Source organism: Dendrobates tinctorius, unplaced genomic scaffold (genome assembly GCF_039654945.1).
Source record: "Dendrobates tinctorius isolate UK_male_01 unplaced genomic scaffold, ASM3965494v1 ptg000086l, whole genome shotgun sequence".
Taxonomy (NCBI): domain Eukaryota; kingdom Metazoa; phylum Chordata; class Amphibia; order Anura; family Dendrobatidae; genus Dendrobates; species Dendrobates tinctorius.
In genome coordinates, this window is record NW_027361754.1 from 65,735,308 (window position 1) to 65,751,843 (window position 16,536).

Sequence of the window (16,536 nt, forward strand, 5' to 3'; positions counted from 1 at the left end):
GAACTTTTTTGTGGTTCCAAAGACGGAAGAAGGACGGAACGGTGCGACCAATTCTGTGCCTGAAGCTCCTAAACAAGTTTGTCAAGGTCTAACACTTCAGGATGGAGTCCCTCCGTTCTGTCATCACTTGATGGAGAAGGGGGAGTTCCTAGCTTCCATCGACATCCGGGATGCTTACCTTCATGTCCCGATTTTTTTTTTTTTCCCCCTTCACCAAAGGTTGCTGCGCTTCGCTGTCCTGAGGAACATTTCCAGTTTACAGCTTTGCCCTTCAACCTCGCCACCGCTTCCAGAGTGTTCACAAAGGTCCTGTTAGCCGTCATGTCCATTTTGCACTCACAGGGAGTGGTCGTTTTGCTATACTACTAATCAAGGGACCGTCTTTCCAAAACTGCACAGAGTGCGTCTGTATCACGATGTATACACTTTCTCGCCTGGTCTGGCTGACAAATTTAAACATGTCTTCCCCTGTTCCAGCTCAGCAGATATCCCTCCTGAGGGTTGGTGATTCTTCCTCTAGACAAGGTCTTAGCCCTTCAACAGGGAGCCCGGGCACTTTGTCGCCCATCCCCTCCTTCCATCTGATTTGCCATGGGGGTCCTGGGCCAAATGGTGGCAGCGATAGAAGCTGTTCCCTTCACCCAGCTACACCTCCATCCTCTGCAGCATGCGCTTCTGGCGGCCAGGGACAGGAAACCATTCTCCCTCGACCGGCTGTGCCATTTGTCCCTGCGGGTCAAGCAGGCTTCAGGTGGTGGACGTTGCGGTCTTCCCTCAATCGGGAAATTCTTCCGGTGCAATGACTGGTGGTAACCACTGACGCCAGTCTTCTCAGCTGGGGGACTGTGTTTCGACATCACACTGCCCAGGGGTGCTGGTCGCCTTGGGAGGCGCTTCTTCCGATCAACATCCTGGAAATCTGGGCGATTCGGTTGACACTGCGGCGGTTCCATCACCTCCTGGCGGGTTGCCCCATCTGAATACAATCGGACAATTCCACGGCTGTGGCATATATCAACCATCAGGGGGCACCCGCAGCAGGATGGCAATGTGCGAGGGAAGGACATTCTCCACTGGACTGAGATGAACCACTCAGTCATTTCAGCAGTTCACATCCTGGGCGTGGAAAACTGGCCGGTAGACTTCCTCAGCCACCAGGGTCTCGCTTCGGGGGAGTGGTCACTTCATCCAGAGATCTTCCAACAGATTTGTCATAGCTGGGGAACTCCGGACGTGGATCTGATTGCATCAAGACTAAATGCCAATATGCCCGAGTTCATAGCTCGGTCCCGGGATCGAGAGGCCATTGGGGCGGATGACTGGTCCTCCTGTGGCGTCTATTCCGTCTTCCGTATGTGTTTCCCACACTTCCATTGCTCCCGAGGGTCATCAGGAAAATCATGATGGAAGGGATTCCAGCGATCCTAGTCACTCCGGACTGGCCACGCCGGGTGTGGTACGCGGAGTTGGTGCAGCTTGTTGCCGACGTTCCCTGGCGACTACCGAATTGAACAGATTTGCTCTCCCAGGGCCCGATTGCCACCAGAACTCAGGGACCCTGTGTTTAACAGCATGGCCATTGAATCCTGGGTCCTAACCCAAGTTGGGTTCTCCCAAAAAGTGGTTTCCACCATGATTGGCGCTCGGAAACCTACATCCTTGTGCATCTAGCACCATACCTGGAGAACATTTTTTGCATGGTGCAGGGACCGCGGTTGTTCTCTTCTCGCCTTCTCCATCCCGTCCATTCTGGAGTTCCTTCAGACTGGTCTGGACTCAGGCTTAGCGCTTAGTTCCCTCAAAGGTCAGATTTCTGCCTTATCAGTTTTGTTCCAGTGCAGGATCGCTTCCAAACTGCAGGTGAAGACATTCATTCAGGGGGTGTCCCATGTGGTACCCCCCTATAGATTCCCATTTGATGCCTGGGACTTTAACTTGGTCCTGGGTGTTCTACAGGAGTCTCCCTTTGGACAGCTGCAGGATGTCTCTCTGACCCACTTTTCATGGAAGGTCACCTTTCTTGTCGCGTTGACGTCAATCAGGTGGGTATCTGAGTTAGCCGCCCTGTCCTGTTGAGCACCTTTCCTAATTTTTCACCAGGACAAGGTGGTTCTCAGGCCGTCTCCGTCCTTCTTGCCCAAAGTAGTCTCTTTCTTTCACCTTAACGAGGACATTGTCCTACCCTCGTATTGCCCGACCACACCATTTTAACAGGGCTCTTCACTCTCTGCTTCTGGTGAGGGCTCTCAGAAGGGTACATCTCACAGACAGTGTCCTTCTGCAAAGCGGACGCTTTATTCATTCTTCCTGAGGGTCACAGGAAGGGACTCGCCACTTCTAAGTCCACAATAGCCAGGTGGATTCGCTCGGCTATTCAAGAGGCTTATTGTGTCAGAGGCAAGCCTATCTCAGCCGGGATTAAGGCACACTCCACTTGTTCGGTGGGTGCCTCCTGGGCCATTCAGCACCAGGCGTTGGCGGAACAGGTTTGTAAGGCTGCGATTTAGTCCAGTCTGCACACCTTCTCGAAGCACTATAACATTCACACTCGGGCCTCAGCAGATGCGAGCCTGGGAAGACTGATCTTGCAGGCAGCGGTAGCGCAACTCTAGGCAACTGGTGCAGGAGGTTTGGTCTGCCCTGTCGGTTCCCCACCCAGGAACTGCTTTAGGACGTCCCATGGTCCTGTGTCCCCCAATGAGGCAAAGGAGAAACAGGGATTTTTGTGTACTCACCGTAAAATCCTTTTCTCTGAGCTATGTTACATAATAACATAGTATTTAAGGTTGAAGGGAGACTTTAAGTCCATCTAGTTCGACCCATAGCCTAACATGTTAATCCAGAGGAAGGTAAAAAAAAAACCCATGCAGCAAACACTAAGCTCCACGTTGGGGAAAAAAATTCCTTCCCGACTCCACGTACGGCAATCAGACTAGTCCCTTGGATCAACGCCTTATCAAGGAATCTAGTATATATACCCTGTATAAGTATACTTTTCAAGAAATGTATCCAGTCCCTTCTTAAATTTTACTAGTGAATCACTCATTACAGCATCATACGGCAGAGAGTTCCATAGTCTCACTGCTCTTACAGTAAAGAATCTGCGTCTGTGATTATAATTAAACCTTATTTCCTCCAGACATAGAGAATGCCCCCTTGTCCCCGTCACAGGTCTAAGAGTAAAAAGATCATTAGAAAGGTCGTTGTACTGTCCCCGCGTATATTTATATATTGTAATAAGATCACCCCTAAGGCTATGTGCACACGTATGCAGAAATTTTTTTTTGTGGATATTTTGCGGTTTTTTCCAGATCATCCAATTCAATGAAATCCGCAGATTTTCTGCAAAATTAGTGAACATGTTGCTTTTTTTCCACAATGTGTTTTTTTTGCGGAAAAAAATGCATCATGGGCACAAAAATTGCGGATTTCATTCTAATAATAGGATGTTTAATGTATGCGTTTTTTAAAGCGTTTTTGCAGGGGAAAAATGCTAAAAAAAAAAAAAAAAAAAAATCCTGAACGTGTGAACGTAGCCTAAGCCTTCGTTTTTCCAAACTAAACAACCCCAAGTGTTGTAATAACTTGTCTTGGTATTGCAGACCCCCCAGTTCCCTAATAACCTTGGTCGCTCTTCTCTGCACCCGCTCCAGTTCAACTATGTCTTTCTTATCACTGGAGACCAGAACTGTACACAGTATTCTAAGTGTGGTCGCACTAGTGACTTGTATAGGGGTAAAATTATGTTCTCCTCATGAGCATCTATGCCTCTTTTAATGCAAATGTTCTTTGATTTGATGTTTCTATACTGTCTTATAATGGTCTTGATTTCCTGCTGCTTTGTCACGGAACTGGTTCAGCTGGAGCCAGTGTATGGGTGTATACTGCAGAGGAGGAGCTAATCTTTTTGTATCTACTTAGTGTCAGCCTCCTAGTGGCAGCAGCATAACACCAATGGTCCTGTATCCCCCTATGAGTGGCTCGGAGAAAAGGATTTTACTGTGAATGCACAAAAATCCCTGTTTAAAATGTTGTGGTGCCTCAACGAAAGCAAAGCTTGAAAAACAAGCCGGTCACTAGAAGAGTCCTATCCCTGCTGAACTTTGATAGGTTTTCACTAGTGATGAGCGAACGGGCTAGGATAAGGTGTTTAAGGTGTTATCCGAGCATGCTCAGGTGGTAACCGAGTGATTTCGACGTGCTCGAAAAATAAGTTCAGGATCCTGCTCCTGCATGTCTCGCGGCTGTTCGACAGCAGCAACACCTGCCTAACAAACAGGTAATCCCTGCATGTGTTGTGGTTGTCAAACAGTCGTGAGAGATGCAGCCCCGAGACACAAACATATTTTTTGAGCATGCCATAGACACTCGGTTAACACATGAACAGGCTCAGATAACATCTTATCCCAGCACGAAAGCTCATCACTAATCTCCACCTGTACACCAATAGGAATGCTGCCCAGAGGACCCCTATTCTTGTGCCAGACTCATTTTTCAAAGTACAGTATTTTTCGGATTATAAGACACAATTTTTTTCACCAAAATTTGGGGGGAAAATGGGGGTGCATCTTATAATTTGAATATACCTTATCAGCTGCTGTGGAGCAGGGTCCCTAGGTTGCTGCTGGAGGAGGCAAGAGTGACGTGTTGTTGCAGGCCGCAGGCTGGGATGAGGGGTTGTTTGGTGGTGCGAGGGCTGTGCCGAAATTTTGTGAAAGCCCAAGATCTCCAGACTTTGACAAAATATCGGCTGAGCCCCCCAAACACACGCAGCGTCATACATCCGAACAACCATTTCTCCCAGTATGGGGTCCGCAGCATCACCCCACTCCTGCCTCCGCCAGCAACGACCCTGGGACCCCGCTTCACTGCAGTCACCACCCCCGGTAAGCAATAAGACGCATGGATTGTAAGAAGCACCACCATTTTATTAAAAAAAAAGGGGTTTTTTTTCCTATTTTTCTCCTCAAAATTTGGGGTGCGTCTTATAAACCGCACAACAAGGTATGTAAAACTTGGGGTTTAGTGATGAAAAGCCAGTCTAGATTTCATGTTGCTTGTTGGGTTTTCTTTATATAACTATTTCATCTGCTTCTATTATTTTATAGATTTCATATTGTCCTTTGATAAAACGGAGAAAATTCGTAATGCAAAATACAAAGAAAAAGGACTGTCCAGCCAAAATCTATATGTATCATATAATTAAATTTCCAGACTTTGAGGTATAGTAATACACGACGTATATTTGTATGTACAGTTTGCATTATGAAACTATATTGGACCTGTGCACACAATGCATTCAAAGGCACAATTCTTTAAAAGGCCTATCGCGGTTGGAAAATAAAAAAAATAAAAAAACTAAATAAATAAATTCTATCCTCACTTCTCCATATCACTGCCCGGGTCCTCCACTGGTTCACTTCCATCTTCATCTAGCCTGGATCGTGCATGACCAGTGATTCTTGGCGGTGTTCACATTCCATTTCTGGGGGACCACGCAGGCAGTGTTAGAGGAGAGGCATGTGGATCTGTAGGTGCAGATACTCAATGAAAAACAGAAATAAAATTCCATGGCAGATGGGCTTTGTGTGTCCCCCCTGGTGATTAATATAGGCCACAGCAGTAGCATTGTCTAATTGAACCTTGATCGGCAACCCCTGGACTAAGTGCTGCCAATGTAACAGAGCCAGACACACGGCTCTGAGTTCCAGCACGTTTATTGGGTGAAATCTATCATGACTGCTTAAGACGCCCTGGACGATCAAGTGACGAAGATTGCTCCCCAGCCAGAAAGGCTGGCATCTGTGATGAGCACCTCCCACTGAATGGGACGAAAAGAGCGACCCTGAGTTAACAGGGGTGACGTTAAGTGGTGGATAAGAGACTAGCAAATGGATAGGCAACTAGGCCAATCCAGGGACTTTATTGACCTGTCCCAAAATGCTACAAGCGTGTTCTGTAGAGGCCTTGACCGAAATTGAGCAAATGGCACCACTTCAAATGTCATCGCCATATTTTGTAGGACCCTCATGCAAAATCAAATGGCCTTCTTCTCGGGACGCTTCAACGTTCTAATGGAAGACTAAAGAGATAATCTCTTCTCCGTTGGAAGAAATACTGATTCATGAACTGTGTTGAACACCATTTCCAGAAACCGTAGCCGTTGTGTCGGAACCAAAATAGACTTTGTCCTCTTGACATTCCTACGGAATTTCTGTAGAGCCTGTAGAACGATCTGTAGGCTCTCTAGATTCTGAGCAAAGGATGGCGATTTGATAAGAATATCTTCCAGATAGGGGAAAACAATTATCCCCCTTTACCGCAGCAGCTCCATAACCGATGCCATGATCTTCGTGAATACCTTGGACACGGTGGCAAAGTGAAGAAATGGGAGCACCTAACATCACTCCTGCCTGGAGCAGGAAGCCTCCACCAGCACTACACTAAACTGAGGAAGCCTGACTCCAGGAGGTGAGGTATAGTCTGCTGGGGAGGAGCCAAATTTATTTATATGCAATAGTAGTGTCAGCCGCCAGGTGGCAGCAAACGATCCCCATGGTCCTGTGTCCCCCAATTAGATGAATGAGAAATATATATTTATTATTTAATTGAAAAGTTGGGAGACAAAGTAGTAATGTTTTAAAAAGTGACACCTTAAAAAAGTCAGATTGGGGGATAGGGCAGCCAAGGAAAGAGAAGGGAAAAGAGGAGAAGGACTCAAGAGGAAATTGAAATCTACACAATGAATGGAGCTTGTGAAGAGGAATCAGAATCTGTGGTGGGCCTATTAAAGTAGGGGCACTGTAACGAAAGTAGTATGGGATAATATTTTGATATTTTATTAGTTCAGGGGATTAGAAGCTCAGCAATACCAAACTTGTTTTGCTTTAATTTTTTTTTACATTTTTTTATTTTGGGGGGGGGGGGGTGATCTAAACATATGCGTATATAATATACCGTATATACTCGAGTATAAGCTGACCCCCCCTAATTTTGCCACAAAAAACTGGGAAAACTTATTGACTCGAGTATAAGCCTAGGGTGGGAAATGCTCCATAGATTATTCCCCCATATGGTGTACCCAGAAGAAGCTCCATAGATTATTCCCCCATATGCTGCCCCCATAAGAAGCTCCATAGATTATTCCCCCATATGCTGCCCCCATAAGAAGCTCCATAGATTGTTCCCCCATATGCTGACCCCAGAAGAAGCTCCAGATTATTCCCCCATATGCTGCCCCCATAAGATGCTCCATAGATTGTTCCCCCATATGCTGACCCTAGAAGAAGCTCCATAGATTATTCCCCCATATGCTGCCCCCATGCTGCTGCTGCATGTAAAAATAAAAAAAATGACATACTCGCCTCTCCGTCGCTGGGTGTCAGGTGCCGCTGTCACTGCTGGCACCTGAGTTACTCACGTGTCCTGCGTCCATGGCTGCTCACCGCTATCTGCCACGTCATCAGTCAGTGACGTTCAGACTGCAGGGGGCGTGGCGCGCACTAACCACGTCACCGCGCCCTCTGCTGTCTGAAGTCACTGACCGATGACAGACAGCAGCAAGCAGCCATGGACGCAGGACAGGTGAGTATCACTATACTTACCCGTCCTGACGCTGTGTCTTGAGCCCCCAGCTTCTCCCCGTGCTCTCTCTTCCTGCCTTCAGCGGTCACGTGGTACCGCTCATTAAAACTCATGAATATGCGCATATTCATGAGTTTTAATGATCAGCACCACGTGACCGCTGAAGGCAGGAAGAGAGAGCACGGGGAGAAGCTGGGGGCTCAAGACACAGCGTCAGGACGGGTAAGTATGACCTGACACCCCCGCCTCCCCCTCCGACCCCCTTTGTATATGACTCGAATATAAGACGAGAGGGGGACTTTCAGCCCAATTTTTTGGGCTGAAAATCTCTGCTTATATTCGAGTATATACGGTATATTAACCCCTTCACCCCCAAGGGTGGTTTGCACGTTCATGACCGGGCCAATTTTTACAATTCTGACCACTGTACCTTTATGAGGTCATAACTCTGGAACGCTTCCATTGATCCTGGTGATTCTGACATTGTTTTCTCGTGACATATTGTACTTCATGTTAGTGGTAAAATTTCATTCAAATAACTTGCGTTTATTTGTGAAAAAAATGGAAATTTGGCAAAAATTTTGAAAATTTCGCAATTTTCCAACTTTGAATTTTTATGCCCTTAAATCACAGAGCTACGGCACACAAAAAACTTGATAAGTAACATTTCCCACATGTTTACTTTACATCAGCACAATTTTGGAACCAAAATTTTTTTTTGTTAGGAAGTTATAAGGGTTAAAAGTTGACCAGCGATTTCTCATTTTTACAACACCATTTTATTTTTAGGACCACATCACATTTGAAGCCACTTTGAGGGGTCTATATGATAGAAAATACCCAAAATTGACACCATTCTAAAAACTGAACCCCTTAAGGTGCTCAAAACCACATTCAAGAAGTTTATTAACCCATTAGGTGCGTCACAGGAATTTTTTTGAATATTTAAAAAGAAATGAACATCTAACTTTTTTTCACAAAAAAAATACTTCAGGTTCAATTTTTTTTATTTTACCAAGGGTAACAGGAGAAATTGGACTGCAAAAGTTATTGTGCAATTTGTCCTGAGTACGCTGATACCTGATTTGTGGGGGGGACGACTGTTTCGGCGCATGGCAGAGCTCAGAATGGAAGGAGCGCCGTTTGACTTTTTCAATGCAAAATTGGCTGGAATTCAGATCGGACCCCATGTCACGTTTGGAGAGTCCCTGATGTACCTAAACAGTGGAAACCCCCTACAAGTGACCCCATTTTGGAAACTAGACCCCCCAAGGAACTTATCTAGATATGTGGTGAGAACTTTGAATCCACAAGGGCTTTACAGAAGTTTATAACGTACAGCGGTACGATTAAAAAAATCATATTTTTTCCACAAAAATGATCTTTTCACCCCAATTTTTATTTTCCCAAGGGTAACAGGACCCTAAAAGTTATTGTGCAATTTGTCCTGAGTACGCTGATACCCCACATGTGGGGGTAAACCACTATTTGGGCGCATGGCAAAGCTCGGAAGGGAAGCAGTGCCATTTGACGTTTTTGGCTGGAATTGAGATCGGACACCATGTCGCGTTTGGAAAACCCCTGATGTACCAAAACAGTGGAAATCCCCCACAAATGACACCATTTTGGAAACTAGACCCCCTAAGGAACTTATCTAGATGTGTGGTGAGAACTTTGAACCCCCATGGGCTTCACAGAAGTTTATAACATAAAGCCATACAATTAAAAAATCATATTTTTTCCACAAAAATGATCTTTTCACCCTCAATTCTTATTTTTCCAAGGGTAACAGGACCATAAAAATTATTGTGCAATTTGTTCTGAGTACGCTGATACCCCACATGTGGGGGTAAACCACTATTTGGGCGCATGGCAGAGCTCGGAAGGGAAGCAGCGCCATTTGACGTTTTTGGCTGGAATTGAGATCGGACACCATGTCGCGTTTGGAAAACTCCTGATGTACCAAAACAGTGGAAACCCCCCACAAATGACACCATTTTGGAAACTAGACCCCCTAAGGAACTTATCTAGATGTGTGGTGAGCACTTTGACCCCCCCAGTGCTTCACAGAAGTTTATAATGCCCGGGCGTGAAAATAAATAATTCGGATTTTTTCCACAAACATGATCTTTTAGTCACCATATTTTTTATTTTCCCAAGGGTACCAGGAGAAATTGGACCCCAAAAGTTGTTGTCCAATTTGTCCTGAGTATGCTGATACCCCATATGTGGGAGAAAACTACTGTATGGGCACACGTCGGGGCTCGGAAGGGAAGTAGTGACGTTTTGGAATGCAGACTTTGATGGCATGGTCTGCGGGTGTCATGTTGCCTTTGGAGAGCCCCTAATGTACCTAAACAGTGGAAACCCCCCACAAATGACACCATTTTGTAAACTAGACACCCCAAGGAACTTATCTAGATGTGTGGTGAGCACTTTGAACCCCCCAGTGCTTCACAGAAGTTTATAACGCCCGGGCGTGAAAATAAAAAATTCGTATTTTTTCCACAAACATGATCTTTTAGTCACCATTTTTTTATTTTCCCAAGGGTACCAGGAGAAATTGGACCCCAAAAGTTGTTGTCCAATTTGTCCTGAGTATGCTGATACCCCATGTGTGAGAGAAAACTACTGTATGGGCACACGTCGGGGCTCGGAAGGGAAGTAGTGACGTTTTGGAATGCAGACTTTGATGGAATGGTCTGCGGGTGTCATGTTGCCTTTGGAGAGCCCCTAATGTACCTAAACAGTGGAAACCCCCCACAAATGACTCCATTTTGTAAACTAGACCCCCCAAGGAACTTATCTAGATGTGTGGTGAGCACTTTGAACCCCCCAGTGCTTCACAGAAGTTTATAACGCCCGGGCGTGAAAATAAAAAATTCGTATTTTTTCCACAAACATGATCTTTTAGTCACCATTTTTTTATTTTCCCAAGGGTACCAGGAGAAATTGGACCCCAAAAGTTGTTGTCCAATTTGTCCTGAGTATGCTGATACCCCATATGTGGGAGAAAACTACTGTATGGGCACACGTCGGGGCTCGGAAGGGAAGTAGTGACGTTTTGGAATGCAGACTTTGATGGAATGGTCTGCGGGTGTCATGTTGCCTTTGGAGAGCCCCTAATGTACCTAAACAGTGGAAACCCCCCACAAATGACCCCATTTTGAAAACTAGACCCACTAAGGAACTTATCTAGATGTGAGGTGAGCACTTTGAACCCCCAAGGGCTTCACTAAAGTGTATAATGCCAGGGCATGAAAATAAAAAAATCGTATTTTTTCCAGAAACATGATCGATTAGTCCCCAATTTTTTCATTTTCCCAAGGGTAACAGGAGAAATTGGACCCCCAAAAGTTGTTGTCCAATTTGGCCTGAGTACGCTGACACCCCATATGTGGGAGAAAACTACTGTATGGACACACGTCGGGGCTCGGAAGGGAAGCAGTGACGTTTTGGAATGCAGACTTTGATGGAATGGTCTGCGGGTGTCATGTGCGTTTGGAGAGCCCCTGATGTACCTAAACTATTGAAACTCCCCACAAGTGACCCCATTTTGGACACTAGACCCCCCACGGAACTTATCTAGATGTGTGGTGAGCACTTTGAACCCCCAAGTGCTTCACAGAAGTTTATAACACTCGGACGTGAAAATAAAAAAATCATTTTTTTCCACAAAAATGATATTTTTGCCCCCAATTTTTTATTTTCCTAAGGGTAACAGGAGAAATTGGACCCCAAAAATTGTTTTGCAATTTGTCCTGAGTAGGCTGATACCCTACATGTGGGGGTAAAACACTGTTTGGGCGCATGGCAGAGCTTGGAAGGGAAGGAGCACCATTTGACTTTTTCAACTCAGAATTGGCTGGAATTGAGATCAGACGCCATGTTGCATTTGGAGAGCCCCTGATGTGCCCAAACAGTGGAAACCCCCAATTATAACTCCAACCCTAACCCCAACACACCCCTAACCCTAATCTGAGCCCTAACCCTAGCCCTAACCCTAGCCCTAACCCTAAGGCTGTGTGCACACGCTGCGGATTTTGCTGCGGTTCCGCAGCGGTTTTGGCTGCTGCGGACCCGCAGCAGTTTCTGCTGCGGTGTACAGTACCATGATTCCCTATGGGAATCAAAAACCGCAGTGCAGACGGTGCGGAATTTTCCGTGCGGATTATCTGCGGTTTTCAATCCGCAGAAAGAATTGGCATGTCAATTCTTTCTGCGGATTCTCCTGCGGTTTGCCATCTCTATTGAGGAGATGAAAAACCGCAGGACAAAACCGCAGAGCAATCCGCAGGTAAAACCGCAGGTCTTTTGACCTGCGGTTTCACCTGCGGATTTTACAAAATCCGCGCGGATGAATCCGCACTAAATCCACAGCGTGTGCACACAGCCTTACCCTAACGGGAAAATGGAGATAAATACTTTTTTTTTAGTTTTATTATTTTTCCTTAACTAAGGTGGTGATAACGGGGGGTTTGACTTACTATTTATGGCGGTTTTTATGTTTGGCGGCTGTCACACGCTAAAAGACGCTTTTTATTGTAAAATAGTTTTTGCATCACCACATTTTCGACACTGTTGACCATCCTCTCCTACTCTCTAGGCTCCAGTCACTAGGCATTAAGGACACTGCTCTTTCCTGGTTCTCCTCCTATCTTTCCGACCGCTCCTTCAGTGTTCTGTTTTCTGGCTCCACTTCATCTCCTCTTCCTCTCACTGTTGGGGTACCTCAGGGCTCAGTCCTTGGCCCCCTTCTCTTCTCTCTCTATACGGCCCCAATTGGACAGACCATCAGCAGATTTGGCTTTCAGTACCATCTTTATGCTGATGACACACAACTGTACACATCATCCCCTGACCTTACCTCCGCTGTACTACAGAACGCCACTGACTGTCTGTCTGCAGTCTCCAACATCATGTCTGCTCTCTATCTGAAACTCAACCTCTCCAAAACTGAACTTCTTCTGCTCCCACCATCTACTAACCTCCCTAAATCTGACATTTCCCTCTCTGTGGGTGGCACCATAATAACACCCCGACAGCAGGCACGCTGTCTGGGTGTTATGTTCGACTCCGATCTCTCCTTCACCTCCCATATACAATCTCTTGCCCGCTCATGCCGCTTACACCTAAAGAACATCTCTAGAATCCGCCCTTTTCTCACCATGGAAACAACAAAAACTCTCACTGTCGCCCTGATCCACTCCCGCCTGGACTACTGTAATGCTCTATTAATTGGCCTCCCTCTCACTCGACTCTCCCCTCTCCAGTCTATCCTTAATGCAGCAGCCAGGGTTGTCCATCTGGCTAATCGTTACTCAGACGCGTCCGCTCTTCGCCAGTCGTTACACTGGCTGCCAATTCATTACAGGGTACAATTCAAAGTACTTGTTCTCACCCACAAAGCTCTCCACAGTGCGGCACCCCCTTACATCTCCTCCCTCATTTCTGTCTATCGGCCTAACCGACCGCTGCGCTCTGCAAATGACTTTCGACTAACCTCTGCCCTAATCCGTACCTCCCACTCCCGACTCCAAGACTTCTCCCGTGCTGCGCCAATCCTCTGGAATGCTCTACCCCAAGATATTAGGATCATCCACAATTTGCATAGTTTTAGGCGCTCGCTCAAAACGCATTTGTTCAGAGCGGCCTATCACATTCAGTAATCAAAGTCATGTTATGTTTGTGTGTAGCCCATTCACTATCTCCATCTAACCCCCACCCCCTGAAGATGGCTGGACCGTCATTGTAAATACATCATTGTAAATACAAACCTATGCTTTGTATCTCCCCCACCTCATTGTAGATTGTAAGCTCCACAAGCAGGGTCGTCTTATTTCGCTTTAATTATTGTATTGTTAACGTTGTTACTTATGACTGTTGTGTTTGAAACTGTTCAACTGTAAAGCGCTGCGGAATATGTTGGCGCTATATAAATAAAGATTATTATTATTATTATTTTGAGAGCTATAATTTTTCCGTATTTTGACCCACTGAGTCATGTGAGGTCTTATTTTTTGCGGGACGAGTTGACGTTTTTATTGGTACCATTTTCGGGCACGTGACATTTTTTGATCGCTTTTTATTCCTATTTTTGGGACGCAGAATGAACAAAAACCAGCGTTTCATGAATTTCTTTTGGGGGGGTGCGTTTACACCGTTCCGCGTGCGGTAAAATTGATAAAGCGGTTTTATTGTTCGGGTCAGTACGGTTACAGCGATACCTCATTTAGGTCGTTTTTTTATGTTTTTGTCGGTTTTATGCAATGAAAACTATTTTATATAAAAAATAATTATTTTTGCATCGCTTTATTCTGTGAGCTATAACTTTTTTATTTTTTCGCTGATGATGCTGTGTGGCGGCTCGTTTTTTGCGGGACAAGATGACGTTTTCAGCGGTACCATGGATATTTATATGCGTCTTTTTGATCGCGCGTTATTACACTTTTTGTTTGGCGGTATGATAATAAATCATTATTTTTTGCTTCGTTTTTTATTTTTATTTTTTAAGGGGTTCGCTAAAAGGGTTAACTAATGGGACAGTTTTATAGGGCGGGTCATTACGGACGCAGCGATACCTAATATGTGTACTTTTATTTTATTTTTTTATTATTATTATTTCCAAAAAATGGATTTATTGAGGGAATATTTTTTTTTTTTTTTTCTAATTTATTTGGCGATTTTTTTTAATTTATTTTTACATTTTTTTTTATTTTTTTTTACTTTATTACGTAGTCCCAGGTGGGACATCACTGTCCTGTGACAGATCGCTGATCTGTCACATCACAGATCACTGTGACAGATCAGCAATCTGTCACAGGCATTGAAGAAGACTTCCTCTTGCCTGCGCTTTGCAGGCACTGAGGAAGCCAGCTTCCTCAGGTCCCCGAAGGCCCCCGTCGCCATCTTGGATTCGGGGGCCTGGAGGATAGGAGCCCCCCGCAGCAGCGCTGCACATTGCGCTGCCGTGGGGGGCTCAGGGAAGCACGGAGGGAGCCCCCTCCCTGCCGATGCTTCCCTTTAACTCCCGGTACACCGCCATCATGTTTGATCGCGGTGTGCAAGGGGTTAACGTGTCGGGGGTGGTCCGTGACCGCCCCTGACACATAGTGCCGGTGTCAGCTGTGATAATCAGCTGACACCCGGCCGCGATCAGCGGCGCTCACCACGTGGGCGCCGCTGATCGCGGTAGACGTACTATCCCGTCCACGGTCATACGGGCCCGGGTACCGTGGACGGGATAGTACGTCGGATGTCAGGAAGGGGTTAAATATCAAAGTTACATTTTCCGCTATTAGTCATAAAACTACTGTTGTTTGACTACATAACATTTTTTTCTGCTTATAGATTAAAAAGAAGTCAAAGTGGCAAATGAAACTGGCATCGAAGAAAATCAAAGATTCATTAGAGACAACTATTGAGTTGATCCACAGCTATATCATTCTTTTTCCGCAGTTTTCGCACCATAAGAACCATCCTATGGACGGAGAGGTAACAGAAAGCAGAGCTTGTCATTCTACCATAATTTTTATTATAGCATTATGCTATTGCTTGATTTTTTTTATTTTTTTTTTTTGTAAATGATTACTTTTAATGCTAATGTATAAATATCCCTGTCTGTTTAGGAGGCTTTTACAAAGGAAAGAGTTGACCCAAGAATAATTAAGAAGATAACAGAATTATTTGAAAGCGGAGTCAGCAAAAGGCAAGACATTAAAATATTACTCGACCATTTTGTCCGCTTTGAGCTCTTTGTGGGGCAGGACATTCCCGTCAATTCACGAAGACGATTTTTCCCCTCTTTAAAAGATATCTATAACATAATGAGGCGAAGTACCAGCAAGCAGAAAAGCCCTGCCGTGGACCAGAACACAGAGACCCATCTGCTAACGTAATGGTCACCAGAAATCCCTACTCTCGGGTCCTTTTATAAGCTGACCAAAGAAGAGAAGAAGACAGCATATTGTCAGAGAAAGACTTGATATGCCCTAGCACTTTACCTATTATATAGATGGACAAATGTGCGAGATTCAAATATCAACGCTTTTATGGTAGAACAAGAAACTCGCAAAACCATTGAAGAAGCGTCATTTATGTTTGAGGGAATGGAATGGAGATTGGTGCCCAAATTGTTTTATATTGGGACTTCTGTTTTTTATGTTTTAATTGAAGTTTTTTTAATCGTAAAGAAAATTCACAGCAAAACAATGCAAACATAAATCCCATACCCTCACACCCTAAAGTGCAACAACTCTTAACTTTATGTAGAAATGAATAGTAAGGGCTTGGTCCGGTAAAGAAAGGGCTGACATGTTTGGTTAATTGTACACAGCTTGTTCAAGAGTACAATGAAGATGTCCAACAACTTCCGATGTGATAATTAGGAGGTTGTCATCTCATATGTGACCACAATCACTTCTAAGTTGTAAAAATTAGACTTTTAAAATACATCCAGGTAACATCTCTGCAGTCCACGGGTCAATGCCACAGCGGATCCATCAATCTACGAGGCCTATAGTTTTTCAAATTTAGATACTGTAATTCTCTTTTAAATAAATACTTCTTTTCAGGTTCAGTAACCAGTTGATCTTATTTATACATTCAGGAATTGTATGGATGTTATCAGATATCCACTATTGAGCTATCAATTTCCTAGCCATATACAACATTTCAATAAACAGGATTTTTGGTTACTCACCGTAAAATCTGTTTTTCGGAGCATTCATCGGGGGACACAGGAACCCATGGGTGTATGCTGCTGCTACTTAAAGACTGACACTATGCACAAAAAAAGTTAGCTCCTCCTCAGCAGTGTACACCCCACCACCTGGCACTAGCTTAACCCCTTCCCGACCCATGACACCTACGTAGGCGTCATGGTATAAATCACCCTCCTGCGGGTCGGGTGACCGGGGTCAATGAAAGATCACCCGACCCGCAGGCACAGGA

General features: G+C 45.0%; 1 protein-coding gene across 1 annotated transcript in view; it reads left to right on the forward strand.

Moving 5' to 3' along the window:
- LOC141097962 (uncharacterized) overlaps positions 1 to 16,166 on the forward strand; it is a 102,539-nt gene extending 86,373 nt beyond the window's left edge. The window contains exons 9-11 of the mRNA XM_073585514.1: positions 5,109 to 5,222; positions 14,935 to 15,078; positions 15,213 to 16,166. Coding sequence (XP_073441615.1) covers positions 5,109 to 5,222; positions 14,935 to 15,078; positions 15,213 to 15,482 — 528 coding nt within the window. The 3' untranslated portion in view covers positions 15,483 to 16,166. The remainder of the gene's footprint in view (positions 1 to 5,108; positions 5,223 to 14,934; positions 15,079 to 15,212) is intronic.
- The last annotated feature ends 370 nt before the right edge of the window (positions 16,167 to 16,536 follow it).